The sequence below is a fragment of the Doryrhamphus excisus genome, chromosome 21 (genome assembly GCF_030265055.1).
Source record: "Doryrhamphus excisus isolate RoL2022-K1 chromosome 21, RoL_Dexc_1.0, whole genome shotgun sequence".
NCBI classification, from domain to species: domain Eukaryota; kingdom Metazoa; phylum Chordata; class Actinopteri; order Syngnathiformes; family Syngnathidae; genus Doryrhamphus; species Doryrhamphus excisus.
Genome location: NC_080486.1, coordinates 11420652 through 11448511, shown reverse-complemented (window position 1 = coordinate 11448511; position 27860 = coordinate 11420652). Strand labels below are relative to the sequence as shown.

Here is a 27860-nt window from a genome sequence, read left to right as displayed (position 1 = left end):
TCTCCCGGCAGCCGCTCAACTTTGAGGGCAAGGCCAGCTACACCCTGAAGGTAGAGGGCGCCAACACACATCAGGACCCTGCCTACCGCCAGCGCGGGCCCTTCAAGGATGTCACCATCGTGCACTTGAGCGTGGAGGATGTGGATGAGCCCCCTGTCTTTGATGTAGCCGCGTATCAGGCGGAGCTGCCGGAGGACGCCGAGATCGGGACCATTGTGAGAACGGTGTCGGCGAGGGACCCCGACGCCGCTAACACCAGTGTGAGGTGAGCGCGCTTAAGACTTGATGCTGCACTCTGCTCGCTTCATTGGGTGTACAATTTAATAAGGTCCCATTATAACTAATCTAATTATAACCAGGGTGTTTATATATGTACCTAAACCAGTAGTTATATGATTTGAAACCTATAATATGTATTTATTTATCCATACAAACCACTGTTTGAGTTGCTGGCACAATCATTTCACAAGCTAATAGACCTGCATTTTATGAATATTATGACTGACTATCCTAAGCAAGCCATAATTGGAGGGTGTAGTATCCTAAAGTGGTCACCAGGTGTCAGTATTGTTACTGTAGCGATTGTTGTATTGTGTTGCTTTGAGCTGCTGTTTAGAGCTGCTGTTTCATTCTATTTTTGAACTTTAATAATAATTTGGAGTGAATGAGAAAGTGGAAAGGAAGCTTTTGTAAATGTAGCATAGTCAACAATAGAATAACAGGCATGAATTTCACATTTTATATAATTAAACAGATGTGTTTAGTGGAGCATTTAAAATCTTGACTAATTTAATGCTTATTATAGTTTGTAGCTAAATTAGTTAGCTAACTTCAGAGTGTATACTGTACTTTTGGATTCAAAGAATGGTGTAATGAGAGGTGCAATACTCACTGTTAGCCAGCAGGGGGCGGTATGTCTCCATAACGGCTCTAGGATGAGAAGGTGACCCCAATGTTTGCCACCATGTTCAAGCAGAGCACTTTTGCCTGGTTTTGTTTTTCCATCAGCCGTTCTATGATGTGATGGCGCCTCCAGCTTGTAGCCCTCCTCGGCTAATTAGACGTAAAGGCTTTAATTAGGTATTTAATCATGTGGAGAAATCGATGAGCACACTGTTTAGCGTGCCAGATGTCCCTCCTTGTTGCGTACTGCATCCAAGAAGGCCCAAACTCACACGCTCTAAAACTACGGTACAGAGGAAGCCAAGATGGCTGCCTGCAGGTTGGCGGTGGATCCTTTTTCCCCCTTGTCTTATCACGCACCTGCACACACGCATCCTCTCATGGGATTACACGCTTCCCCCAGCGAGAGGAAATGGCTGACGCGGCGTGTTTTGTGTGTGTCGCCAGGTACTCCATCGAGAGGTCCACCGACCCGGACCGCTTCTTCTACATCGACATCACGTCCGGCTCGCTGATGACGGTGCGCTTGTTGGACCGCGAGGAGCTGGGCTGGCACAACATCACGGTGCTGGCCATGGAGATGAGTACGTGTGTTTTTAAAAAACATGTCAGAGTCCCGTAGCGGTCCCTGCGGACAGGAGGGGGCGCTCAAAGTCACCTTCATCCTCCTCTTCATCTAAAAGCAGACTGCTAATTAGCTTCATGCCTAATTAAATAACCTCCCCAGCATGGCGGCTAATTAATGATAAAAGTCAAGTTTGTTTTTAGCAAAGTACACAACATTTGCTTTCATGTTTGATTTTTTTTTCCCTGTCATGAACATCAAAGAATGCTGAAAAGATACATAAAACGCACTGCAATATTTTAAACTTGAATAATAATTTGGTGTGCATGAGAAAGTTGAAAGTAAAACAATCATTAGATTAGAGAGCGCTCCTTTGTAGACCACGCCCCCTCTGCGTCTAGGAGACTTAATTGAATTGAAGCGTTATTGGAGCGTTAATATTCCTAACAAGTCAACGTTGTGATCCTCTGTTGCCATGACAACTCCTTAACCGTGTTATTTTGTTTGTGTTTTGGAGGGAAACAAATTAAGGATAATAAGTTATTAATTCCACAAGCCTTCAAGTGTTTCTAACTTTCATAAAAAAACGACTTATTAACAATCGCTCGTGGTCATCGACCGCTCCTTGATTGATGAGTCATGTGATGAAAGCTGAGAAAGTCGTTAGTGTGCGCTAATTGTCTTTCCACTGGCTGGTTAGCATATGCTAATGTATGATTTCTAATAAAGAGTAATGCACTGCTAACGTGCATCTCGCTCATCTGCAGATAACCCGTCGCAGATCTCCAGCGTCACCGTGGCGATACGCGTCCAAGACGTTAACGACAACGCTCCGTCCCTGACGGACTACCTGGAGGCCTACGTGTGTGACAACGCCAAAGCAGGACAGGTAATGCAGCCTTTTTGGCTTTGTACTTACATATGCATGTTGCTAAGACATCGTTGTTCCGTACAGCTCATCCAGGCGGTGACGGCGGTCGACCCGGACGAACCCCCGAGTGGACATCACTTATCCTACGCCTTGGCTCCAGACGCTGCCAACAATCCAAACTTTACTCTGCGAGACAACCAAGGTAGGCACCTAAATAAAAAAAAACAAAACAATATGATTATGATCACAGCAGTCAAAGATCCTCTATATCAGTGACGCACCATCACTATCCTGTATGAGCGTTATTCTGATAACCGCAACCCAGTCGAGAATCTACTACTCCCAAGACGCTCATGTCAGCTTCCTGCTTTTTTCCAGACAACACGGCGTGGATTCTGACACGGCGCGGCGGCTGGTCTCATCACGAGCAGAGCGTCTTCTACCTCCCCATCGTGGTCACCGACGGGGAGCAGCCGATCCAGACCAGCACCAGCACGCTGACGGTGCGCGTGTGCGGCTGCGATCACGACGGCAACGTGATGTCGTGCAACGCCGAGGCCTACAGGCTTCCCTCCAGCCTGAGCAGGGCGGCGCTCATCGCCATCCTGGCGTGCATCTTCGTGCTTCTGGGTGAGTGGAGTGGAAACGTTCCTTAAAAAAGGGCGTATGGGGGTTCTTTGATGTGCGTTGTAATGTTTTTCATTGTGTTTAGCAGTGATGATCCTGCTCATGCTTTCCCTGCGAACTCACCGTAAGAAGCCCTACCCGCATGACGAGGAGGAGAACGTCCACGAGAATATTGTACGCTACGACGACGAAGGTGGCGGCGAGGAGGACACGGAGGCCTTTGACATCGCCGCCATGTGGAATCCACGTGAGGTGCACCCTCAACCGGGGGGCAAAATGAGGCAAGACATGCTGCCCGAGATCGAGAGTCTGTCTCGCTATGTCCCGTGCGTGATGAGCGACGCCGTTGGCGTCGGCGGCGAGAGCAGTAACGTCCAAGGATACGTCCTGTCGAAGCTCCTGGAGGCCGACTTGGACCCGTGCGCGCCGCCGTACGACTCCCTGCAAACATACGCCTACGAGGGCGAGGGCTCGGTGGCCGAGTCGCTCAGCTCGCTGCAGTCGGGGGCGTCGGGCGGCGACCACGAGTACGACTACCTCAACGACTGGGGGCCTCGCTTCAAGAAACTGGCCGAAATGTACGGAGTCCTGGAAACAAACAATGCTCCCATGTGGTAGCACGACTAACCTCCATGCCTTTTGAACTCCTTGAAGAAACATCCGGAATGATCGGATATCGGAGTGACAACAGGCAAACTGACTGGTCACCTACGTGGGTCTGGATTTACGGCTTCAAGGCAGCATCGACAACACCCGGCGCGCCACCGTGTCATCTTAATTTATTGCTCTTTATTTATGTTTGAGCTAATTTATTGCACGGCAGAAAAACAGAGGCCGTCTCATTGATTTTATGTCGAGCGCCTTTTATTGTGGACACCATCGTGCCAGCTGGAGTCCGACGACGGCGACCGCTAGGCCACGAACGCGACCTAGAGCGCAGAGGACATCTGCATTAAGTGCCAAATGTAAAAAGGACATTTTGGGTTTATAAAAAGAAGAAAAAAAACACACAAAAAAAAGACTTTCAAATAAGAACTTTGTGAGGATTTTGATATTTTTACTTGAATTTCATGTGGTCGCTCATGCTACGCTACACGGTGTGTGAATGTAGATACTCTTTTGTATTCTTGGTAATAAAAAGCTAAAAAAAAAAACTTAAACTTTGTACTTAGTTTGCCTCAAAGTATTTAATTAACTTGTTTATAGCCGGATGTGTTTCTGTAGCAAAAAATAACACAAATGAAAAACATGCTACACGCTTTCCCACAAGGACTTAATACATTATTGTTAGCAACAGTGAATCTATTAGACCTGAAATTCTGGCTTAATTGCTTCTGTCAATCAAAGCAGGAACGGAAGCAAGACATTTTCATGTATTTTTTTCCTATCCTTGAGAATTTAATCATAACTTTATTAGGGCTGGTTGCCACCCAAAAAGATTCCCACGGCGTTATATATAATTAAATTATGCGCAATTTGTTTTTCTACAGCTAATTTATCATACAGGTTGCAATAATTCCTACTTGGTTCATTCAATAAACACCTACTTGGCAACTACTACGCCCCCTAGTGGCTGGAGGTGAAATGCAACATGAGCAAAAAGTATTTTTTTCTTGACTATGTGTTGATTTAACATTCAGGTGTAGTTTTAAAAATAGAGTAGTTCCTTTTGGAGAGGCGATCAGTCTACAAAGTCTTGGTCAAAGCTTAGAAGATGCATGTAGTGTGTGTGTGTGTGTGTGTGTGTGTGTGTGTGTGTTTGGGTGTGTTTGGGGGGTGTGGGGTTCTCTGCACTTGACATATTTGTTGTGCGCACACGGTGACCTCCTTTAATCCGTCTTGCCGCCTCCCAGGCCTCCCTGGTGCATTCATTAAGGCGGGGAGGCGTAAACAGATCGATGGGAGCAGGTAAGACCGCAGCCATGGGCCACGCACGGTTCATCCCCTGCTTCCGCGGCAAACATGGAAAAACACCAAAATTCAACATTCCAGAATATCTCAAGGAGCATCCCTTCTGTAAATGAACTTGGGGGGGAAAAAACAGTCGGAAAGGCAGGAAGTCAATGGAGAACCATAGCGATGGGAGTCATTTTACCTCAAGGTCGGCATCCCCAGAAGGGATGGGCTCCTTATGGTTCCATCAGGAAGGAAGGAAGCAAACATTAACACCACCTAGGCCGGGAGAGACTTGTTTTTCCACAAAGGAAATGAAGCCACTCCCAAAATATTTTACTTTTGCTATTACATAAAATTTTCTTCACTTTTTACTCACTGGAGATGTCCCGATACTTTAGTCTCACACAGAGACTGTTTTAGTGGCCTTTGCCCTTTACATTTTTTTCATATTTGAGTGTTTTAAAGGTGACTGACAGCGTGCTGAAAAGTCGTATGAAATATGGATATTGCTTTTAGTCACTTGGCTGCACAACGCTGGCTGCTACAAATAGGAACCATAACTTTTTCTTTTTTTTTTTAGCTGGAAGAGAAAGAAGCTTCATCAGCTTTAGCACATGAAAAAAAAAGTAATCCAGAGCACACACGTTAACACACAAAGACTCACATTATTGAATGAGCACACTTATATATAGCTTTCCCGCTTCTATAAAACAGTTTGTCTAGACTTAGAAAATATATTAAAATATGACCTTGTCCTTTAACCCCGAGAAAGTGTGTTTTTTTATAAATATTATTGATATGTACCACATTACACCTCCCAAAATGTATTGAGTGTGACGTCATACACTTACCTTCTTTTTGCTTTGTTGCTATCTTGGTTGACTGGAAATAATATCTCCTTCTGTAACTCGTTAAATGGAGTTAAAAATGTGAATAAATCCGTGTCGCCGACGTGAAATAAATGAAAAAGTGCTTATTTAGTCTCAAGTAGGTCGTTAGCTTTCGTGTGATTGTGTTAGCTGTTTCGCTAGCTAGCTAGCTTACATGGCTGCCGACTACGGCGGCTTTTAAGGATCATAATTGATTGGAGACGCGCGCGTTGTAAAAAATCAAATATTAAATGAAAAGGCATCGAAGACAAAATTATTATTTCGCGTATCTTTTTACTTGTACACGTTAAAAAGTAAAACATACTTTTGTGTCTCTGTGTGGTCCCCTACGTTACCCTTTTGACCCCAAAGACTGGCTCGTTTTGAGTAACTGAATGCTTTTGTCTTGTACTGCTTTATAAAGCAACTAAATGTCAAATGAAAACGCCGTATATTACACACAAAATTGAATATTGACTCCCCATCAATGAGAGCCTGGAGTTTGTCGTCCAGAGGGAAGATAATAGCATGTTTTGCTGTGCGTGAGTGACAGGCGAGGCAGTTTTTTTTTTACCTTATATTTTGCTGCCAGATTGTTGTTTTGGCAGTGGTCAAAAAGCCAGTGTTACACAAGTAATTGGACGGGAATAACAACATTACTTTCAATTACTTCATTCTAGAAAGTTCTGTATAGTTGTGTTGAACTTTAATCCAAAATGACAGAACTGCAAACTTATCCAAGGGATTTAGCATATTAGCATACCAGGAAGTGACGAAACTATACATATTTTAAATAGCTGCTGTCATAATGTTGTTTTTATTGACTCCCCATTCATTATCATTATTGGCTTAGGAAGTAAAATTGAAAGTAAAATTATTGATTTTATAGTATAATTACATAAAGGAAACCACATTCTTGCAACAATAGCAATGATCATAATTAATTGCTGTGCACACACAAACAAATAACAACAAAAGTAAGAGAAGCATCCATTTCTGTGCACGCCGCAAGATTGTTCATAAGCGAATAAATCGATGTGCACGTCATTAACTGAAAGCCTGCAGCGGCCCGCCCACTCCTAACCGCTTACTGACCCGTACACACACATACACACACACAATTGACACAATGTGCCAAACAGAAAAGCAAGAATGGCGTCCTTTCTTAACGTAAGAAAAGCAAGAACACGGCTTGATTCAAACGGTGTGAAAAACAGTGCAGGGACACACAAAATCCACTTGGCGTCTTATTTATCGGCCATGTGTGTGTCGCCAGCCTGCGGGGGTTTACTGTATTTATTGTTCCTGCCAAGAGAAGGATTAGGACATTGAGCCCATATAGCGGTGCGGTAACAGCAGCCTGTGGAAGCTAATTAGCTTAGCGTAAAAGGACTGGCGGCAAGACTGTGTCTAAGATAGCCCAAACCTTATAAATTCTGAAATACATAAACATTTAAAAATATGGTGGATGAAGTGTTTTCCTGTGGTTGGTTTATGCTAAGCTATGCTAATCATCTCCTGACTTGTACACATATGAGAATAAACAATCTATCGATCGGTTAAAAAATTGCTAGTTTTCATTCATTTTCTACCGCTTATCCCAATGAGGGTCGCGTTGCAAGCTGGAGCCTATCCCAGCTGTCTTCAGGCGAGAGGCGGGGTACACCCTGGACTGGTGGCCAGCCAATCACAGGGCACATATAGACAAACAAACATACCTATGGACAATTTGGAGTCGCTAATTAACCTAGCATGTTTTTGGAATGTGGGAGGAAACCGGAGTACCCGGAGAAAACACACGCAGAAATGAGGGTGGAATCAAACTCGGGTCTTCTAACTGTGTGGCCTGCACGCTAACCACTCGTCTGCATCGCTAGCTTGATGCGAGAAAATTTTTTAAGCAGCCATGTTCAAAGAAAACGACAACGTCATCAATGAACAAAGACTACAAGCCATATTTAGCGTTCTAACTTTTATTGACAACATGGACCCGGATGGCGGCATCAGCTCTGGTGGACCAGTCACAGGAAGTCATTCCAAATCAGTCCGAACTGAGTCCCAACTCTGGACACGCTTCACACGGAGCCGCCACTTGGCTAAACGACAACAACTGATGTACTTCTACTCATCACAAACCAAATCATCGAAAAAGGGAATAACTGACAAAATGGCGATTCATCCAAAAAGAGATCACTTTGTGGATCTGGTCGGCTTCCTCTTTGGCGTCTCTAGATGTTTGTGATGCGAGTCGTCCTCCCCCTTGCCCGTCTCTCCCCTGCTTCACCCGCAGGATATGACAGTGAAGCGCTTGGAGATGCAGGACATGTTGTGCAGCACGATGCCCAGCAGGAAGAGCAGCACGCACGCCACCAGGATCACCGTGCACACGCCTGACCACGTGGACCCCTTCCCGCCGCCCGCCGCCGGCCCGATAACCCTCCTCTCCCCTTCGTCGCCATCTAGGCTCAACCCCTCTAGACCCACAGCCAAGCCCAGAGGCTCCTCCTCGGGCACGGTCACCACGGCCACGCCCTTCTGCTGACCGCCCGGCAGGAAGCGACACCCCAGCTCTCCGGGCAGCCCAAGCGCCCTCTCCTTGGCGACCGGCAGCGGCAGCATGTAGCAGCCGTTGCTAGGCAGGCGTATGAACACCGGCGTGTGCTCGGAGGCGTGGGGGATAGCGATGACGGTCACCACGTCGGGGTCGTCGGGCAGGTGGGAGACGGAGAGGCCCGGCGGGAGCTTGGTGACGCCGCGGCACCACGGGCAGCGGATCTCCTTGTGGCTGCTGCGCATCTGCGACAGGCAGACTGAGCAGCACGTGTGCCGACAGTCCAGCAGCTTGGGACGCCGCCGCGGGCTGTAGTAATTGAAGCAGATCTGGCATTCCAGCGTGGAATCTTGGGACAAAGTCTCCATGGCTGCCGAAGTCTCTTAACAGTCCCTCAGTGACGCCGACAATTACCGAGCTTATCCCGAAAGGTGTTCAGCGTCCTCGTCCGTCGTCGATGCTCTTCACGGCCTGCTGACGGCGACATGGTCATCCATCTGGAAAAGACCAGATGACACAGGTGAGCAAATAAAGGGGATTTAGGGAATTAGGATTAAGACGCTTTTGATGAAAAATAGCTTAGTGGCTAGTAAAATACTGTAAAGTTCTGTGAAAAATCTCCTGAACCGCGGCATACAAAAGAGGGACATTTTGTCAAAATATGCGCCCCAATTAAACCACCATGATTGGGACTGACTTGAAATATCTGACACAGCTTAAAGTACTTTATACAACACCCGCCGTAGCTTTAAGACAGTCAAATCCCCTGCTTCACGCTATCACGTTTTTCAAAACTATATAGAAATACATTACATTACTATTAAGAATTTGCAAGCATGAAAATGGCTAAATGAACTCAAATACAAATATAAAGGCATTTGATGTAGTAATCTACACTGGTCACTAGGTGTCAGTAATGTTACTGTAATGTTGAGTCAAACACAATGATCACCATAGCAATAGGTTTGAATTATCTCACAGCAGGCACAATAATCCCTAACCCACGGCAAGCTAAAACTCAACTCTGAACCCTTGACTTACTTACTTCCTGTCCGCCCACCGCTCACCCACACCAACACACATTTACAGCATGAGTCTTATGTCTTAAGAGGGTTTATTCACTCTTATTATGTCTTTTTTCCTGTGTAAACTGATTGTAACGGTGAATATAGGGGTGTTATTTCATGTCTAGAGGTCTCTAATAATGTTGAAACCTACAAAAAAAAACAGGTTTTCTATGCTATAACTACCCAAATATTCAAATTTATGAACGAAGAATACTACTTTGCGGATATTTACTTGTCATAGTCAGGTCTGGAACAAATTCATCGCAATAAACGAGGGATTTTCGTGAAGCTACTTCCTGATAACAGCAGAAAAATTGGCATGACAAAATGAGTGTTGTACCGAGTGGCCACACAACGTGTACGACGCTTAGTGATTCATTTTTCATAAGTCATGATGAATATAAAACATAAAAGCACAACCCACAGGATACCACTGGTATCACAGCCTCCACTTGAAGCGGTCAACATAAGCCAAGTGTCTGAGTTGTGACTTGAGTCAATATATTTCTGTACACATTTGTTCATGTTTGCCTTAATTTAAAGAACCACCCCGATGTGTCCGCTGAGGCACGGTGTCCTTTAATGCCGAGTCACAGAGATTAATTAAAGCTTCTCTGGATGTGTGAAAAGAGCCCGATCAGCGGGAATCACACTTCCCACAGATGGACGAAGAGAGGGTGATGGAGAGGACGGCTAAGGAAGTAGTTTTTTTTTTTTTCTCCTGTAAAATTGGTTTTCAAGTACATGCAGCGCCTCACTTGAAAATGATTTTTCACACTTCATTTCAGCAAGCGATTAGTCAGCTTTCTTCACGCATATGGCGAAGCGCCAAGCATTAGTCATTAGTCAGCATTTTTTCACCTATATGCGACCCAGGAGAACTCTGACCTCTGAAATGAATCACCTCCAGACCACCTCTGGTCTCATTTCAGAGGGTCATAGTTGTGGCAAAGTACGAAAAGGAGACATTTTATCCAAGAGGAGACTGAGGGCAGCACGTCATTAGTCAATATTTTCACTAATTATGGAACTCTGACCCTGGGGGTCTGTCCCTTTAAGGGGGACCTATGATGCCCTTTCCACTTTTCTGACCTATAAATGTTGCATGATCGTGTTGAATAATGCCAAAGTTTCAGATAATGAGGTTGCGGCATGGCTCTTTTTTCTAACACTGTGACATCACAGTGAGCCGAACTTCCTTATATGGGCGTGCTCGGGTACAAGCTGTTAGCAGTATGAACCGAGTGTGACCAAACACAGTTGAATGGAACTAATTAAAATAAACAGTTTTTGAAAATCCAAGGAAATACAGCTGGAATGGGTGCATATTCTGGAAGATATGGAAAGCTTATTATCTGTATCTGCTCTATAGGAGTCCACAACTCAATACAAAAGGACCAAAAGCACCTTCTGTAACCCCACAGAAGGTGCTACAGGTATCCCAGGACCGACAAGACATCCAAAGATGAGTAATTAGCAAGCTAGTGACCTCAATGTGCCCCTCAGTTTCGATCCGGAGCCTCATCCCAAACATCCCCACTCCCACATCTGACCCACTTTTGCCTCCTTTGCCAGTCAAGGTCAAGGAGAAGTGAAAGCAAATCCTCACGGACTTGAGAGGAGAGTGAACGGGCAAAGATGAGGATTAGCTTTGATCTGACATACATGTGTTTAGTGGCTCAATATTCCCACACGCAGCCTTTCTTCATCCTCTCATACGTTACATCATCATCGCTTCATGTTTTGAGTGTACTTGGGATTTTATGCTGACGTCAGCCTCCCTAATTTTAAGGGTAAAAAAAAGCCACTTGCCTGCGATGGCTTCATGTGATTTATCTGCTGTGTCACTTTGTAACCCATTTAAAGCAACAACTGCACAATAAACAACACAGATTTAGGTTTAACGGCCACTTTGTATTTTTTTTTTTCTTTTTTTGGGCCTCGAGACGTGACTACTAATGACTCCACCAGAGGGCAGTCGTGACATCACTTAATTTCGTCATCATGCAAGTGGCTGGGCAGCACAACACAACCCCGCTGAGAGGTAACATGCACACACATGCACACACACACACTCCTTCAGGGGCTCCACAATCAGCCAAAGGAAAAGTGCACAAGTTAAAAATAACCACACACACACACACACACACACACATATACACATGCAGCTGACCAAGGAGGAAATCGTAAACTACCTGGAAGAAGCCAAGCTCGTTAATATGAACACCGCAAGGGAAAATGTCATCCAAAATGTCACGCTAACATAAACTCCACGTATGTAAGCATGTTAGCAAACATGTCAACATCCAGCAGGTGCAGGAACAGGATCGCTTGTTGTCCGGCCGGCTCCAGACAAAAGCGTCGCGATAAAGAAAAAGATGGAATGGCGCAACAATGAAGGTCAATCATTCATAAAAATGAAGCTAATAAACATTAATGGCCGCATTTTACTGCACTGCATTTTCTTTTTGGACGTCCGCCAAGAGCAGCGGCGGTTAACGACACCCTGCTCGTCGGAGCTCGTGGAAGCACAGACACCGGGGCATCAGGTGCAGACGGTTCAATGTGGGAGCAACCCTTTCTGAAGGTTACACAGCCCTAAAAAAAAATCACTGGGTTGGAAAAAGTTACACTCATAAACACCAAATATCATATTTGATGATTCTTATATTTATATTATATATGATATATTGCATATTTAGGGCTTCAACGGGGATGTTGAGAGATGAACAATGGCAATTGAAGAGAGAAAGGGGGAAGCTTCTGGAGCTGAGTCTGTCACCTTTATTGCAAAGGTTGAGTCAAAATCGGAAGAAAATGTCAACATAAAGCCGTTCATTCATTCATTTTCTACCGCTTATCCTCACAAGGGGTGCTGGAGCCTATCCCAGCTGTCTTGGGGCGAGAGGCGGGGTACACCCTGGACTGGTCGCCAGCCAATAACAGGGCACATATAGACAAACAACCATTCACACTCACATTCATACCTATGGACAATTAGCCTAGCATGTTTTTGGAATGTGGGAGGTAACCGGAGTTCCCGGAGAAAACCAACACATGCACAGGGAGAACATGGACTCCACACAGAGATGCCCGAGGGTGGAATTGAACTCGGGTCTCATAGCTGCGAGGCATGCACGCTAACCACTCTCCCCAAGAAGGAGGAGCTAAGGTGTGATGTCAACAGTCAGGAAGCAAAGTCCGACCCTCACACAAGCATCTTGTCTGCCTCTATCTAATCGCCCATCACAACAAAGCACTTTGCCCCCACCCCCGCCGCCCTTTCTGCTACATCATCATGTGCTACATCAGATTAGCGCAGAGGACGGATGCACTGTTACCTCCGCCAAGGAGAATGCGTTCTTATCTGTGTTCCAATTGTTTTTGCGTTTGTGTGCAACTTCCTGCCTACACTTGTTGATGCTTGAATAATGATTGCAGCTTATCAAGGGTGGTAGACTCGGACTTGAACTCATCACGGCTACACTGTGGGGACAGACGTATGAGGATGCCTTCAGGTACAAACATTTCTCATACATTATTCTATGTATTTTATGATGTGTTTTTATACCCAAAGTGCATCAATTAACACCTACTCTATATGCGATCATTGGTAGTAACAGCTGTGGCTGTAGGCAACCTTGATGCAGTTTTTCTATCAACCTAACTTTTAATTCATATTTAAGCAAATTTTACACATTCCTGGCCTAAAATTAGCATTTTTCATGCATGAAAATAGCAAAATGAACAAAAATACATATACCACGCATTGAGAAGATGCGGTCAAAAACGTAATGTGACTATACTGTTCGGTGAGACACACAAGCACCAGACTTGAATGTTTGAATTACTTCACAACAGGCACAATAATCCCCAAGACGGACTACAGTTGGGACTGGACTACACATTTAAAGCAACAGGTGACCTTATTAACTCTTATTATGTTTACTATATTAGATTATATGAGTGTAAAAGTGACTATAGGGGTGCTATTTCATGTCTAGAGGGCTCTAATAGTGTTAAAATCTGTATTTAGAAGGTCGTAAACAGGTTTTCGATGCTCTAACTCCAATAATATAAATATTAAATATTTAAAAAATATTAAAAATATTAATTTAAAAATATTCAATTTATGAATAATTTCTACTTTGTAGAAATTCACTTATCACGGTTGGGTCTGGAACTGTAATTGCATTGCATGAGAACAGTATACTAAAGTCTTCAAGTGAAAACAGGATGTGGACACCTGCCGTTGCCACGACCACAGGCACCGCTAACGTTAAACGAAATTATCCCGCGGAAAAACTGCTGAGGTCTCAACCTTTATTAAAATCACGCCTAAAGCAAATTACAGGCAGCCTGTGCAGCGCGTAATAACTAAACGTACGTCAAACAAGGCCCTCGCTTTTTCCCGCTTCTACCTAGCTCCCCCGTCATCACTTTGTAACAACTTTATTGAGACGCTCTCTCTCTCTCACGGGAGACAAATAAAAATGTCAGGACACGACACCGGGCTCATCCTCCTCCGCCTGGCCTTTTCCCTCCTCATTCATGCCTCCATTCTTCATCCTCCATGCTTTTCTCATTCATTCCCCGTCATGGATGTTGGCCGTGTAAGCAGAACGGGTTATTTCTAAATAAATCACACATAGATAAAAATGTGCACGGAGTTGACTGAATGTGTCTCAGCTGCATCCTTGTTTCATCGAGTAGCAGCTAGCATTTAGCGAGGATAATATCGGAAGTCTTTGTCGCCATCGGTCTCAGCATGAAGAAAGTTAAAAAACACTAAAGAAAAGAAAATGTGCCCCTCAAGGAGGCAAATTAAGGTTATTGTTTTTGAGGACGCTTGTATAAACAAGCGGTGTCACACGCTAATTGCCGCGTTCATTTCTTCGCACTTGTCGTTAATCATCCGAGATAAGCCATCATAATTATCTCCACTAACACTTTATTGATGACAAACTCACAAGTGTCTGCATTTACGCGCATCTGTCCGCTCCCCCCTCCCCAATCCCGTTATGAGTCGTATTGTTTATCCTGGATCAGCATCCGTCCAATTAAAAGACTGAATTATTCCGTGCTCGTCTGCAGCAGGCCCCCGCGGGGGCTTCTTTCTCATTAGCGTCGTCATTCTGTCCTGCGGCGGCCAAGCGGGGAGGCTATTAATAACATTTTGTATTCACAATCAACTAAGTTGCCGTGTGCGAGCAATGCTCCGCCATCCCAGGTGTGGGAGTCCAAAGTGAGATTAATCCACAATCCAATTAATTCCAAACGGTGTGGAATCCATTTGCTCACACGGAGGGGCGCAGGTGTGCCGCTTTGACTTCCTGTTCATCATCAGTAGGAAGCATAGGCATGGTCAGCACACTCCATATGCTAATTTATGTTATGGATAACATGGTACGTTCCGAGACCACGCTTTTCGGTTTTGTATCAATGATAAAAACGACTGTTCTAACAACACGAGGGTAGCGGGGGTGCTGGAGCCTATCCCAGCTGTCTTTGGGCGAGAGGCAGGGTACACCCTGGACTGGTCGCCAGCCAATCACAGGGCACATATAGACAAACAACCATTCACACTCATTCATACCTATGGACAATTTGGAGTAGCTAATTAACCTAGCATGTTTTTGGAATGTGGGAGGAAACCGGAGTACACAGAGAAAACCCACGCATGCACGGGGAGAACATGCAAACTCCACAGAGAGATGGTCGAGGGTGGGATTGAACTCGGGTCTCCTAGCTGTGAGGTCTGCGCGCTAACCACTCGTTATTCAGCCTTATTCTTGTGTTAAACGATGCAGAAGAATCAGATAATTAGGTTTTTGAACCCTGAAAGACGTTTTGGGTTGCAAATTGCCTTCACTGGAAGTCCTCAGGAGCACTTGGGCGTGTGACCAATCACAGCGGAGGAAGGCCCCAGGGTGGATTAAATTAAACAGGCCATTTAGGTCGGAAAAGGGAGTTAACAGAAACACTGCAGAAAGAGGTGCAGAGTCTGGAGGATCTAGCAAGCTTTGATGGTGCGTAGCTGTTCTAAATGAGCATAAATATGCCTCACACACTTATTACACGCATTTTCAATTGTAAAAACGTATAAGCACTCACCCTTAATGAATGGTAATGATGACTGACAGCACAGATGAAAGCAGAGACAGTCTAGCCTTTAGCCAGGTCGTCAGGCTAGCGCTTCCCCAGTTCTGTGCCACTATGAGAAAATAATGCATGACATGTTTTGCACTCAGCTGCTACGTCTTTGTACTGCCAGACGGCTGATTCAGAGAAATGATAGTACAGGGCAAACAGTATTATAATATTATATTACATAATATTAACATGCCCCTACACTATGCATCACGACCCAAATGAACTATGTAGCGTCTCTACCGCAGCCATCAAGCCCCCCACGTGACCGTGGACCTTGCCGCCAGCAAGGTGCTGGGCGAGGCCCCCGCCGGCCCGGCGTAGAGGTGAGGCGAGATGTTTGATGAAGCGGAAGGTAACGCCGCCTGGCTCGGCTTCTCTTGCCTTGCTGTCGTGACGCACACCAGCAGACAGGTGGACGGAAAAGAATACCTCCACGTTGTCCTCTCTAATAGCAAGCCACGTCGGACCACGTGTTCTCGTTGGCTTCAGCGCCATCCGTCAAGCGCTCACAATCCAGCCTGTCGTGCAGAAAGGACGACATCGATCATGGCGGTAGACAGATGCTAAACAACAGGAACACCTGGGGGGATGGTGATTGATTCTAACTGGATTCTTTTTTGGGGCCATGAAAAGTGAAGGTACAAAAATGAGGACACTCTGGGTGGCATTTTTTTTTTCCGTATGACTTTTTGACATTTGGAAAAATGCTTTGGAAGGCATGCTAGCGTATGTCATATAATTACTTTCAAAGTTTTATAACCATTAGACAAATGGTTAATGGCCTATGGACTATTAGTTAGCCATTTTCCTTGATGGCGGCCATATTTTTTTAAACAATTTTGCTCAAATTGTACACACGTGTACCAAATTTAGGGGCCATTCGATTTTACAGTGACATGCATTGAGAAATTTCAAGTATATCCAACTTTAGCGCCACCATGTGGTGAATTTGCCATAAATATAATAGCAGGGTTGCATGTTTTGGCACATTTTCACTCGTGTGCATGCAGCAGCTAAGGAGTACAAGACTTCCATACAAGGTGGGGTGTCCTCATTTTTTGCCTGTGTACTTTATTCTTAGAATACACAAAGAACGGTGACAGTCAAACATCCATTGACTTTACACAAATGGATCTCAGCCAAGCAATCTAAGCCCAGCCTGGGAAAAAAAAATCTATTTTCACATTCCATTCCCCCCCCCATCTGGCACGTCTGGACCCATTTCCTCATCGATCAAGGTCATCGAAAACATGGTCGTCATCTTCGGCTCCCGGAGGATCGCCTCACAGATGTGACAAATAGAAGGAAAGCACGGAACCTGAACAGCTGCCAAGCTAGGAAAAAAAAAAACATTGGACCTCGACTGCCACAAGAATCCTCACTGAACATCAACTTTGGTCCTAATCGAAGTGACAATGGCGTCATCACCTTTAATAACTCAAAAAGTACAGCAGCACAATCCAATTTCTGTTTTGTAATGTCGGCTATATTTAGTTTTATCTGGAGAAAATGGCCGCCGGACCACTTTGAGGATGAGGACTGATGTTATCTTTTCTTACCGTGGCAAAACAAGCATCATGGAAAGGCATGATGATGAGAAAAGAACATTAACATGTCTGATAGCACTTCCTGTTTAGCTTTGCTACACACGCCCACTTCCCCTCTGGGGGTTAACCGCTGGCGTTTAGAACCTCGCAGAATTAGGGACCGACTGCAACAATTACCAATCAAACGCCATAATTGATGCTGAGAGCAACCAACAACATTCAGTCATGTGACATTCAGGCAATACTTTCAATGATAATAGCTAAACCTAGCCAAATAGCTATCATTATCTGGCAACAAACATAACTGGTTTGCATGCTACATCAAGTGTAGCTTACGTACTCAAAGCAGGACATCACCCTCACCCTAGCTACATCCAGGATGCATCTGCAGCATCTTCCCCTTCACCATCAACTGCACACAGTCATACCAAAATGCTGCAAAAAAGTCAAAGTGGAGGTGAAAAAAAAGGTGAATCGATTACTCAAATTTAGTCCGACAAAGGCCACTTGGTCCCAGCAGATGGAGACCAATTATTCAGCTGATGCTTGACAAACATACTTGGCCTGCAGAGGAGGAATTGAGGGCCGCCACATGCAAATGAAACATGTAAACACCGATGAGACTTGTCATTTTGGCTCAAGGAAAAAGAATAATTGGTGTTCTGCCACACCCTCCCTCATAACACAAAGAGATATGCTTCAATAATCATATGCTCAAAATAATCAATGGCCTAACGTAGCCTCCTTGGGGGAGGTACAGTAAATATGTTTTTCCCCAGCAGGCAAACAGCACTGACGGTGAAAGGGTTCATTCTTCCCCGCAACACAGTCATTCCCCGGGGGCTCTTCAGAGAGTTAGTCCAACCCTGATCATGGGGCCAAAGTGACGCCTTCAAGATTCCTTGTTTGGCCCAAGAAAGAAAAACAACAAACCAGGGAATGTTTGGCATGTTCTTGGGAGCTTGCAAACCTCTAATTTCCCTCCCAACGCCCACATACACGCATGCACAGTAAGGATGGATTGACACTACACATTTCAAATCACACAATTTTTGGCTCCACTATTCATATTTCAGTTGCATGGCAAAAACATGCTAGTAAAAAAAATGTAGCCAGGTTTGGCCAGCAGGGCACCAGTTGATAAGCTTTGGCTTAGAGGTTTACATATGGTTTTAATATGGTACATTAGAGGCGCACAGACCGTTAAATGAGGAAAATGATGGATGTCATATTTAATATGTGCCTATATTGTTGACACTGGTGGTGTGCACGTCAACTCTGCTATCTAAAAGAAAAAAAAATACAATATAACATGCAGTGTGAGGAGAGCAGCGTGGAGACATGAAGCAAAGCCCACTTAAGAGTCAGTAATCCTCCGGGCAATTACACTGCAAGATTAGTTGACACTTTCTAAATGTCGCCTATAAAGACTCTGGCAACCTCCAAAGTCTTTCCGGTGTGACCTTTATTTCGCACATCTGGATGAGACGCCTTGTGTGAAACGCTCTTTTTTTTGCTCTCAAAGTTTGTTTGCTTGATGTCGAGTCAGCTGCTGGCTGGGACAATGGACGACAAGCACCGTGGGTGAACGCTCAAACAAACAAGCATCACTCCCCGACCGTGAACGCATCTTTGTTCCAGCCACGAGCTTGACAAACACGCGCACATGCAGGCGCGTTCGCCGAAAATCGTCACAGTCGGACGAACAAAGGAGAGCGAAGACTCACCTCATGCGGCGGTGCGTGTCTTGCGCTTCCCGTCTGCAGCTCGTCCACCCCGTCGTCGTCGTCTGAAAACAACACAACGGCGGACACACACATAAACACACACGCACACACAACGAGCCAGGCGGCCGCCTCTCCTCCTCCGGCAGGCGGACACGCCCTCCCCGCCTGCCTGACTGCCTCGTGCACGCGCACGCGCAGGTTGTTCAAGGCGGTCTGCGTCGAACGCCATGTTGAAACTTTTATGACGTCATGCTGCCATCACTCGCCTTCTGCTAATTGTCCTTGAGTGTAGTATTTTTCTGGATCTGTCAATGTAAATAATCTCAAAACGAAGGACTCAAGTTAACTTGACATGTTTGCTGCTTGCCCGGCTTTCACGCTGCCCTTAAAAGCCCTCTTTTACATACATTACATTTGTTTAGTGTTAGTTAGCTTTAGTGTTAGCTTGTTTAGTTTCGTATTTCAGACGAAATTTTAGGTATATTAGACGGGGTTTTTATGTATAATTATTTTATATATAAATATTTCAGCAAAACGATATTATTGGAAACGCATATATAAATACAATTCATGCATGTTGTTCCAGTGATTTGTGTATTACAGATTACTGACACCTAGTGACCAATGTAGAGTACTACACATCACCACAATGTCATCGATTGTGCCTTCTGAATGCTTTATATTTGTACTTAAGTTCAATTAGCCATTTTTATGCTTGAAAATGCTTAAGTTTGGTATTAAAAAAAAAACACAATTTGCCTTAATATGCATATTTTTTTACAAATAACAGTCGCCCTCATCAAGCTATGACAACAGCATCATGATGCAAGGATGGCGCCCGGCATCCATCATGCCGTCAAACTGCTGAGACAAGTTCCAGAATAGGAAACTAGCGACCTGGCCCTCACCTCGTGTCCCTGTGTTTGTCCTCTATGGATGACACCGTTTGTTTGCCCTCTCTGTCAGCGATGCCAAATTCGGTCAACATTTCCTGCAAGAGCACACAAACACAAGTGGCAGCAGATGCTTGGCGAAGTCAAAAAAAGTGTTGCCACCTAGGTTGTCTGAACTCCTTTTCCAAGCAGTCTTTGTGTCCTGTCCCCCGACTGACAGGATGCGGGGGGTGGGGGGGGGGGGGGTAAAGCGGATGAGACACTTTTAAAGTGCTCGTGCGGATGCTCAGGTGGCTGGAGGCGGTCCTTTGGGAATCTGACATATGTCCTCGCCTGGGGGCCAAAACACTTCCAGTGTTGCATCGCATCACGTCGCCTGCCGGGAAGGAAGTGACTCTCCGCACCAGCGAGCGGCAGTGTTCATCATTGAAGTGTGGTTATTGAACGCTACTCTTTGACAGGGTTTTGGGAGTAATTGCAGTTTTTGTGTGGAAGCTCAGAGCTTATGGGCCCCACTTTGGACACGTTTGGTGTGTCACAACTGACCTGGTGACGCCTGGGGATCCGCCAGGAGGGTGTCTGGGCCCATGATGTGTGGATGGATGGATCGGTAAAGAATCACGACCCTTAAAGACACCGTGAGACACGCTCATTGTCAACAATCAGCCAAAGTGTGCAATATTAGCAATGTTTCCTGTCGACATACTTACATAATTCTTCCCTGTGACCTGTTATCGACGTGGTTACTTTTAACGTCAACTTCACTGCGGTTTAACTATTGTAACCATGACAACAGCATCCCCAGGTAGCATCCTGTAGCGCCGGCGTTCCCACAATCAAAGACCTCCTTTTTCCCCATCTCTCGCCGATGAAGACACAGCAAGGTGCAAGCAAGGTGACCTCAGCGCCAACGCCAGGAGCCGAGACGTTATAATCGGATCCGCGGTAGCTGCGAGATTGAGTTTGTTCGAGGTATTGAAGGATCCGGAGCTGGCTGGAGAGATGAAGAGAATCACTTTACAACAGACCGAGATGGAGACCGAGTAAGAAGGTTAACCTTCAGCTTGCTGTACGATCACCATTCACTTATTGTTTTGTTTCTGGAGCCCACTTGACTTATTGGCTCCAAAATATTGGAAGAATCACAACACTATAGCTAGCGCTATGTTTGTTTACAACATACGAGAAATGAATACATGAATCATCGTTTTCCAATTTAGGTGAGGTCGTCCACTGTAAACGTGCTGCCAGATTGGAGGCTAACGAACATCTCACTAAGCACTTGGCCTCCTCCCCCACACTAATTAATTCTCACATCTTGCCTCTGCGGGTGATGAATGATGGCCGGCTAATTCAGTTTTCACTTTGGACACAGGAGTGTGGGGGAGTCTGCGGCGCTGACATGTCAGCGGGCGCCACATGTGAGATGAGATGAGCGTTCAGGAGGCCGCATTAACATCTCGCAGTCCTGAAATGAAGCAGAAATTGAATTTTGGAAGCAGAGCGTCTCCTATTTTTTTTTCCCCAAGACCTGACCTTCACTTGCAATGCTAAGTGGATGAATATATTTAATGTAGCACACACACACACACACACACTGACATTTCCTCATTCTGCAATATGGATGCTTTTTTTTTTTAAATCTACCTTCTGCAGCATCCGCAGGTCTAATGACCTTTTTCATGAGATCCTCTCCGCCGGGGTGGTTTATACATTCTGAGGCGAGCCAAAGCGTGACGGTAAATGTGTGCACTTGAACGCGGCCATCCCGAGTCCAATCCACCCTCGATGATCCGTGATAAAGTGGCGGCGGGGGTCTTCCGGAATTCAGCGGCCCGGGATCGGATGCTCCCTCATCCCCGAGAGGATTAGAGAAGTGAGGCGGCGGACTGAAGGGCAGAGAAGAAGAATCACTATCTTGTGTGAGCAGGCAGTGAGCGGCAAGGCGGCAGGATATTCAACTTGTATTCAGAATTTTTTTGAACAAGAGGTGTGAGAAACAGTGAAACGGGGGGGGGGGGGGGGGGGGCGGAGAGTATGCAGCAGGATTATCTTCAGAAGAAGAAACATCTCGCTGTGTTTATTCCACGCTGCCTTACCTAACTCGGCATCATCAGCACATTCATGCTGCTTGGTAGCGTTCGCCGGCCTGTAATCCTTCCCAGACGGGGGGGGCGCGGCCTCAGACAGGAACATCTGTTCAGTTTTTTGGCAGTTAGATCTGTTGAGGAACATGCTACATGTGTGTGAAATCACCATGACGAGGACGGTTCTTGTGTTTTGTTGCTTCTGAAGGATAACCGCGGTTTACTGGTACGTTTGTGGTACCCACTTTGAACCAGAAAATGTGAGCCATTAGCACGAAATATTAACTCGATGTGCAGCGCTGCTCTTAATTTTTTGCTATTTTTTGCTAACGAGCATCACAAACTGGATTTGAACTAGGGTTTCCAGAAAGCCACTGAGCCAAGTCTTACAGCATCTGGAAATGATGACCTCACACCCCCTAAAAGTCAGTCTCAGCAGAATGTGTATTGGTAGCGCTAGCCATCGAACCAAAAGCCTGACTTGTCTACTCAATATCCAGTGCTACTTTTTACCGTTTACCACCGCACTTTTGCACGGTTGCACCAACAGGCATCTGTTACACTTGGATGAGTTTGGTTCCCAGAATGGCTAACACTATAAACATTCCCATAGACACACTATGTGCGTCTTCTCAAGAGTGGAAAAAAGCAGTGAACTCACACTTCCTGTAGGCGTCCCAATACATTTGTCCACACAGTGTATCGCAACAGATAATCCTCTCCCTCCTGATTTTGTGTCAAGATGGCGCAGCCTCACCGGGCCCTCTGGCTCCTGCTAGGTGAGGTTATAAACACAGGTCATTTGTCAAGTGGAAGACATTAAAAGTGTGAAAAGCCAGAGAGGGTCTTAGGGCGACACGTGTTGATCTCGCCACCGTGGAGGAGAAAGCGCTGAGCCTGCAGTGAGGCTGGCGTCTTCGTGATGGAGCTGTTTTGCAGCTCCACTCTCGGGCGCCGCTAACAAGCGAGAGCGCTGACCTTTACCGCAGCCGCCCTCCCTCCCTGAGAGAGAGGCCATTAGGCGACACGACACCCGGAGGTTTGACACAATAGTCCTTTTCACCGGGGTGCTGAGTCAGTCTCTGTCGGGAACCCGGGCTTTGTTTTTGTTTACAGCTGCAGGTGGGACTGCTCATCATTGTAGTTATCACTGTGTCCAGCAGGGCGGCGAGATGCTGGGTTAGTCTATAGTCACTGAAGAAAAACAAACATTTTAGGATGTGTAGCAAAGCCTACCACACTAACTTCATAGTGTTGACGCTAATTTCGGACACGGAATGTTTTTCTTCCAGATTGAGGAAGAAGCCAAACTTGTCAAGGTCATGCTGTTTGGCTGATCACGTCTGTTCCAGCTGCTGCTAGCAACCGCCGCGACCTTGAGCGTGTCATTGCTTAATGGCGTGCGTGCTGCACACACCTGAGCGTGGGAGGTCCCAGCGGAACGCCAACTGGCAGGCCGGCCATGTTTGCTCGGCTGAGCCTCATGAGACGAGGCGTCGGTGCAGAAACGCCACCACATGTTCACTTTCCTCCTTTCTCACACACGCAAACCGTGCCGCCTCGTTAGGTACATATGCTCAATCTCTACCTTTATAAAAAATAATAACGCTGAGTTTTTATACTGCTTGACTAATTAACGTGGTCATTTAGTTGATGCCACTGTGTATGATCCCTCAGTCATGCAGCCCGTCTTCTCTGGAAACATTTCCGTATTTACTTGCCCTCCAGCCAAGAAAGCCATTATAGCCTCACATGCTATGACATGATTCATTTACAGCTAGCGCAGCAAAATGGGCTTCATCACCTGATTCAACACTAATGCTTTGATTCAACATGATTCATTATTTATTCAACACATTTGTGTATTTTCATACCCGGCGGGCTGACGTTACATATTATGGAGCCAATAATGGAGTTCACAGTCGCCTGCGCAGCTTGATAGAAATACCGAAGATTGAGCGTACGCCTCGTGTGGATACACAGCGGTGAAATATCTTATCGGATAACCTGTAATTCATTTAAAAACATGTTATTTTCATGAGTCAGCTGACAGGAAAACTAGGGCAGAACGCTCTCCACGGCTCACGTTGGAATTGTTGGGGAAAGTTTCTAAGCTGTAATGAAGGCAGCTTACCCGCCAAGATGGGGATAATCAACCGGCGGCCTGCAGGCCCGTCTGATGTCATTCAGGGGCCGCGGGGTGCCAGTTAATTAGTGCCTTGGAAGCGATTGCGATTGGTTGCAGCCGATTCCTCAAAAACACCAGAACACTCCTGTCTTGCAGAGGATCTTTGCAGTCCGGTTTACTGCTCCTGTCACATAGAAAATTACCGACTAGCATAAACATTGTTCTGTTTTAACGCACATAAAGACTATTAGTCATTTGGTGGGGTTTGATTTAAGGTATGGCATTTAGTTGAATCGAAAAGAGGGAGCCAACCAAATTAACAGAATGACTTGAGTCTGATTTTTTTTTAGTTGAGAAATGTCTCCCTCTAGTGGCGATATCGGTATTGCCTCATAGCTCATACAACACTAGTATAGTTCAGTGTTTATTGGATGGTTAATAAATAGTGAACATTGTGATAAATAGATATAAAAGTGAAAATAATTTAAGTGTACAAATCTTTAAAAGTGATTTCCCCAAGTCATTGAATTGTGCTCTTGTGCAAAATCAACATCGGGTGTCTTTTCTATGAGTTCCTGCAGAGAAAGCGAGAGAGAAAGGGTTAAAGATGGCGACTTCCTACAGCAGCAGCCATTTTTCTTCATAACAGACCTTGTGATTGTGACGTCTTGTGTTTGTTCAAATGCTGTGATCTGGTGTCATTCAAGACTTCGGGAATGGTCGTTACAGTTTTCCATGACTTCTCTGGTGGAGGACAAAGTGAGACAAATCAGTAAGAACATCAACTTGTTCTTCAATGGGAAAGGCTACCTGTCTGCCATTTGTGTGTCCAGTAAACCTGGTCTGTGGGTCTCCATCTGTCCTGAGATGATGCGGGCAAGTTCTCGTCCAGTTCTCGGATGGCGTTGCCGTGGGGACAGTGGCGCAGACGCTGGACATGCAGAGTTTCATCACATGTGCAGTTCTTCTCCCTCATGGCAGGAGGATCTTGGTCCAAGTTCTGTTTGGAGCCCAGAGGCCTCTTCTGCTCAGGTCTCCACTTGAGGCTTGTGCCACGTGTGCCGTTCTCCGAGGACTCGCCCTCCGTGTCGTGACGTGGACATCGAACATCCGGGACAGAGCCTTTCCTCAAGAGTCGCTTCTTGGTGTGAAACCTGCAGGCGTCACACGTCGGCTGGAGGGCCTCGTTGCACTGCTGGAAGGGGACGGCTTTTCTTTTTAGAACACGCCCATCGAGACCTGGACCGGGTTTAGCCAGACATCTTGAGCAAAGTCTGTCACTTTTGTAAGCAGCAAAGATGTTCTCGTTGAATGTTCTTGTGAGGCAGCACTCGTGGTCAGAGAGACTTCGCCGATCCACCTTGCCTTTCGGCTTGTACTTCTCCTTTGGCTTATGGACTGAAGGCTGGCTCAGGTCTAGTTTTTTTCTCCTGGTAGGAACATCTAAGGCCGTCCTGCTCACAGGTTTGTTGTGCTTCTTGGGAGTGGGCGGCCTCCTGCTCCAATGGTAGATGTTATCAAAGTCAGCTAACCAGCTGCTTGAGGGAAGATAGGCTGGTAAGGACTCGAATGAGGTGTCCTGGTGGTCCTGGAAGTTTGGATCTTGTCTAGGTTGTGTTTTATCATCCTTATGAGGAGAGCTACCTGTTGAAAGCGGGGCAGGTTTAAGAAGAACATCCTCTACTTGCGATTTGTCCATGTAGCAATCTGCCCAATCCTGAAGACCCTCCACAGTGGGAGCCTCTTCTGGAGGAATGTCAGCCGACACCTCACCATGTTCTTCTGTGGCGGGGGTTTGTACTAGTGGATCAGGGGAAGGAACCAAAGTTTCCTCCATTGACCCGACCGCTTGCTCCTGCAGATGATTGGGATCAAACGTCAAGCCAACAACTTCAGACGAAATACCGTTTGGGGACATCTGTAGATCTTCCTCATTTCTCCTCTCCTTGGTGAATCCATCTGGGTGGTTCTTGGACTCTTCCAGCTCCGGGATCTTCTCAGTGGGAGTCCCGACCAACAGGATGTCAGGACAAGCTTGACGTGTCAGCTCCAACTGCTCTTCAGGAATACCCGACCTGTCCCCTGGTGGAATCTCATGTGAAAACCCATGGGAGACCTCAGCGGTTTCACAAGAATGAAGAAGCTGGAGTCCCACAGGCGTGGTGCAGCATTCGATTCTCACCTCCTCCGTCTGGATGACAAAGCTTCCGTTTGGAGGCGACCTGGCAGAGCAAGAAGCCCCAACGTCCTTAAAGTCTGGAGAACGCTCATTACTCTGCACAGTCGAGGCCGTTGAGAGGGGCTGACTGGAGGGGGCCCTCGAGGCTTCCGGGTCACTTGACTCAGGTGTGCTGGTTGTCTGGGCACTGCACAGTGGCTCCGTTTGGACCTCCGAGTTGGTGACCTCTCTAGCTGGCCCGTTGTGCTGGTAGCGGTACCTGCGGGCGTGGTAGGCCATGGTCTGGTAGTACTGGGGGTTCAGCATACGCCTGTAGTCCACCAGGTGGAGGTGGGAGTGGGGCATGACAAAGCCTGGAGGGTCCATGTAAGGATTGGGCTGGTAGTGAGGCATCATTGGCATACCAAAACCTTTCATGGAAGGAAAATGGAATACATGCTTTAGTAGTATAAATATCAACAAATATTACTGTAAAATAGGGCCCCCAAAAGGTTACCTGGAGGGGCCCACATGTCTCTGAATCCAATTTCTCAATTCCTAATATGTTTAGCTCAATGGCTTGGATGAATATACAGCTGTTCAAGACCTTTTCTGAAGTTACCTAAAGCGTGGCAGCCGTAGTATGGATTGTAGCCGACCGGCATGGCCAAGGGCAGCGGCCATTGCAGGCCCTGCAAAGGCAGGTAAGGCTGAGATGGCTGAATGTAGAAGAGCGGCTTGTGGTGCTGCTGCTCCTCAAGACGTGGCCCTCCGGTAGGTTCTTGAGCCGGCGTGTGTGCCTCATGGCAGCCCGGCTGAGGTCCATGCTGCAGGTTTGGACCTCGAGGTCCTAAACCGTAGGAAGTGTGCACGTTCGAGGCGGCTGCCTCCATATGAGAAGAAACCGAGAAGGTATTACACCAGGAAAATGTGTTGAAAGAATGCACTCACATGCGAATAGACTCTCTCGGACAACTCAGCTCTGATAGTACGATCTAAACCAGACTCAAAGGTGTGGGTTCTTGATAATTCTCCTCCTGATTGGGTGGATCCTGGCACCAGGTGATGCGGATCCAGTCAGATTGATGATCTCTTGCGGAAGCCAATGAGAAATCTCCCTCAGATGAGCCATGCAGACAAGCAATCAGAGACAGGTGCACAGATTATAGGGTCAGATTAGCACATCACTGTTATTTTACAGGAAATAATCATATCAAAATAAAATTTAAACATATATATATTGTCCATTTTGGTTCTTTACCCATTCCAAACAATCAGCAGCAAAATAAAACATTACCAGCATCATACTGTACCAATATGTACTGTATATATACCACAAAATTAACTTAAATGACCTCCATTTTACTTGTGATTAGAAATTTTTCTTATTTCCTTTTTAGATGAACATTAGTGTACAATAACATTAAAGCATGTCGTCTCATTCTTTGTGTATCTGATTCGCTAGCACATCCAATCGGTGCTAGTCGAGGCTATTCGCATCCAATGGGTCAGGCTTTGTTTCACACAGCTAGTAGGCCTGTTAGCATTAGCGAATTGACATTTAAGGCTTTTTTTCATAAACAACTCCAAAGATCACATGTTTATCAAAACTCACCATATCTGACTATAGTTCAAATCGTGTTTTTTCACTTTAAAACACATTTTTACCAACCTGAAACAAAAAAGAGCGGGAAAAGTTGGTCAGTCCGACACGGCATTTATTATTCTTCTTCTTCACTGCTGTGCGTGGCCTTCCTAACTCACCGAGCCGCAGCGCCCCCATGTGGCGTAACTGTGTAACAACATCCAGTAGTAGAA

At 45.9% G+C, this 27860-nt stretch overlaps 4 protein-coding genes and 1 long non-coding RNA gene across 13 annotated transcripts in view; 2 read left to right on the top strand and 3 right to left on the bottom strand.

Annotated features, from left to right (window-relative positions):
• The window catches only part of LOC131108558 (cadherin-20-like), a 41051-nt gene extending 36646 nt beyond the window's left edge, over positions 1-4405 (top strand). For 2 of the 3 annotated variants that reach the window (XM_058059592.1, XM_058059590.1), the window contains exons 7-12: positions 12-265; positions 1351-1487; positions 2236-2357; positions 2424-2541; positions 2718-2969; positions 3052-4405. In XM_058059592.1, the coding sequence (XP_057915575.1) occupies positions 12-265; positions 1351-1487; positions 2236-2357; positions 2424-2541; positions 2718-2969; positions 3052-3584 (1416 nt within the window). In that variant the 3' untranslated portion in view covers positions 3585-4405. The remainder of the gene's footprint in view (positions 1-11; positions 266-1350; positions 1488-2235; positions 2358-2423; positions 2542-2717; positions 2970-3051) is intronic. The other variant, XM_058059591.1, reaches the window with a different exon arrangement.
• The window catches only part of drosha (drosha ribonuclease III), a 180891-nt gene extending 173354 nt beyond the window's left edge, over positions 1-7537 (bottom strand). For all 3 annotated transcript variants that reach the window (XM_058059587.1, XM_058059588.1, XM_058059589.1), the window contains exons 1-3: positions 5714-7537; positions 2388-2549; positions 893-1053 (exon numbers count right to left, since the gene is read on the bottom strand). The gene's annotated coding sequence lies outside the window, so the exon portion shown is untranslated. The remainder of the gene's footprint in view (positions 1-892; positions 1054-2387; positions 2550-5713) is intronic.
• Positions 7538-7688: 151 nt separating this feature from the next.
• rnf152 (ring finger protein 152) lies at positions 7689-24141 on the bottom strand. 4 transcript variants are annotated; one of them, XM_058059600.1, is made up of 12 exons: positions 23891-24141; positions 22418-22950; positions 21769-21890; positions 21317-21558; positions 20985-21137; positions 20380-20663; positions 20216-20295; positions 19685-19767; positions 18777-18838; positions 15702-16020; positions 15464-15563; positions 7689-8779 (listed from the first exon to the last, which is right to left on the bottom strand). In XM_058059600.1, exon 12 carries the CDS (start codon positions 8648-8650, stop codon positions 8012-8014), a length of 639 nt encoding a protein of 212 aa, XP_057915583.1. In that variant the 5' UTR covers positions 8651-8779; positions 15464-15563; positions 15702-16020; positions 18777-18838; positions 19685-19767; positions 20216-20295; positions 20380-20663; positions 20985-21137; positions 21317-21558; positions 21769-21890; positions 22418-22950; positions 23891-24141; the 3' UTR covers positions 7689-8011. The 4 variants fall into 4 exon arrangements, with proteins under 4 accessions (XP_057915583.1, XP_057915582.1, XP_057915584.1 ...); XM_058059599.1 differs by lacking the exons at positions 15464-15563; positions 15702-16020; XM_058059601.1 differs by lacking the exons at positions 19685-19767; positions 20216-20295; positions 20380-20663; ... (3 more) ...; positions 22418-22950; positions 23891-24141 and having other exon boundaries at positions 18777-18962.
• Positions 12524-16100, top strand: LOC131108565 (uncharacterized). Its single transcript, XR_009120486.1, has 3 exons — positions 12524-12867; positions 13211-13269; positions 15748-16100. It is a non-coding gene; the product is annotated as an uncharacterized LOC131108565 (long non-coding RNA).
• A 154-nt stretch (positions 24142-24295) lies between the features above and the next one.
• Positions 24296-27718, bottom strand: buc2l (bucky ball 2-like). 2 transcript variants are annotated; one of them, XR_009120485.1, is made up of 4 exons: positions 26665-27718; positions 24723-26473; positions 24536-24628; positions 24296-24459 (listed from the first exon to the last, which is right to left on the bottom strand). XR_009120485.1 is itself a non-coding variant. In XM_058059597.1 (4 exons), the coding sequence occupies exons 1-4, from the start codon at positions 26933-26935 to the stop codon at positions 24431-24433; spliced, it is 2172 nt and encodes a 723-aa protein (XP_057915580.1). In that variant the 5' UTR covers positions 26936-27713; the 3' UTR covers positions 24296-24430. The 2 variants fall into 2 exon arrangements, 1 of the variants encoding a protein (XP_057915580.1); XM_058059597.1 differs by having other exon boundaries at positions 24695-26473; positions 26665-27713.
• Positions 27719-27860: the final 142 nt, after the last annotated feature.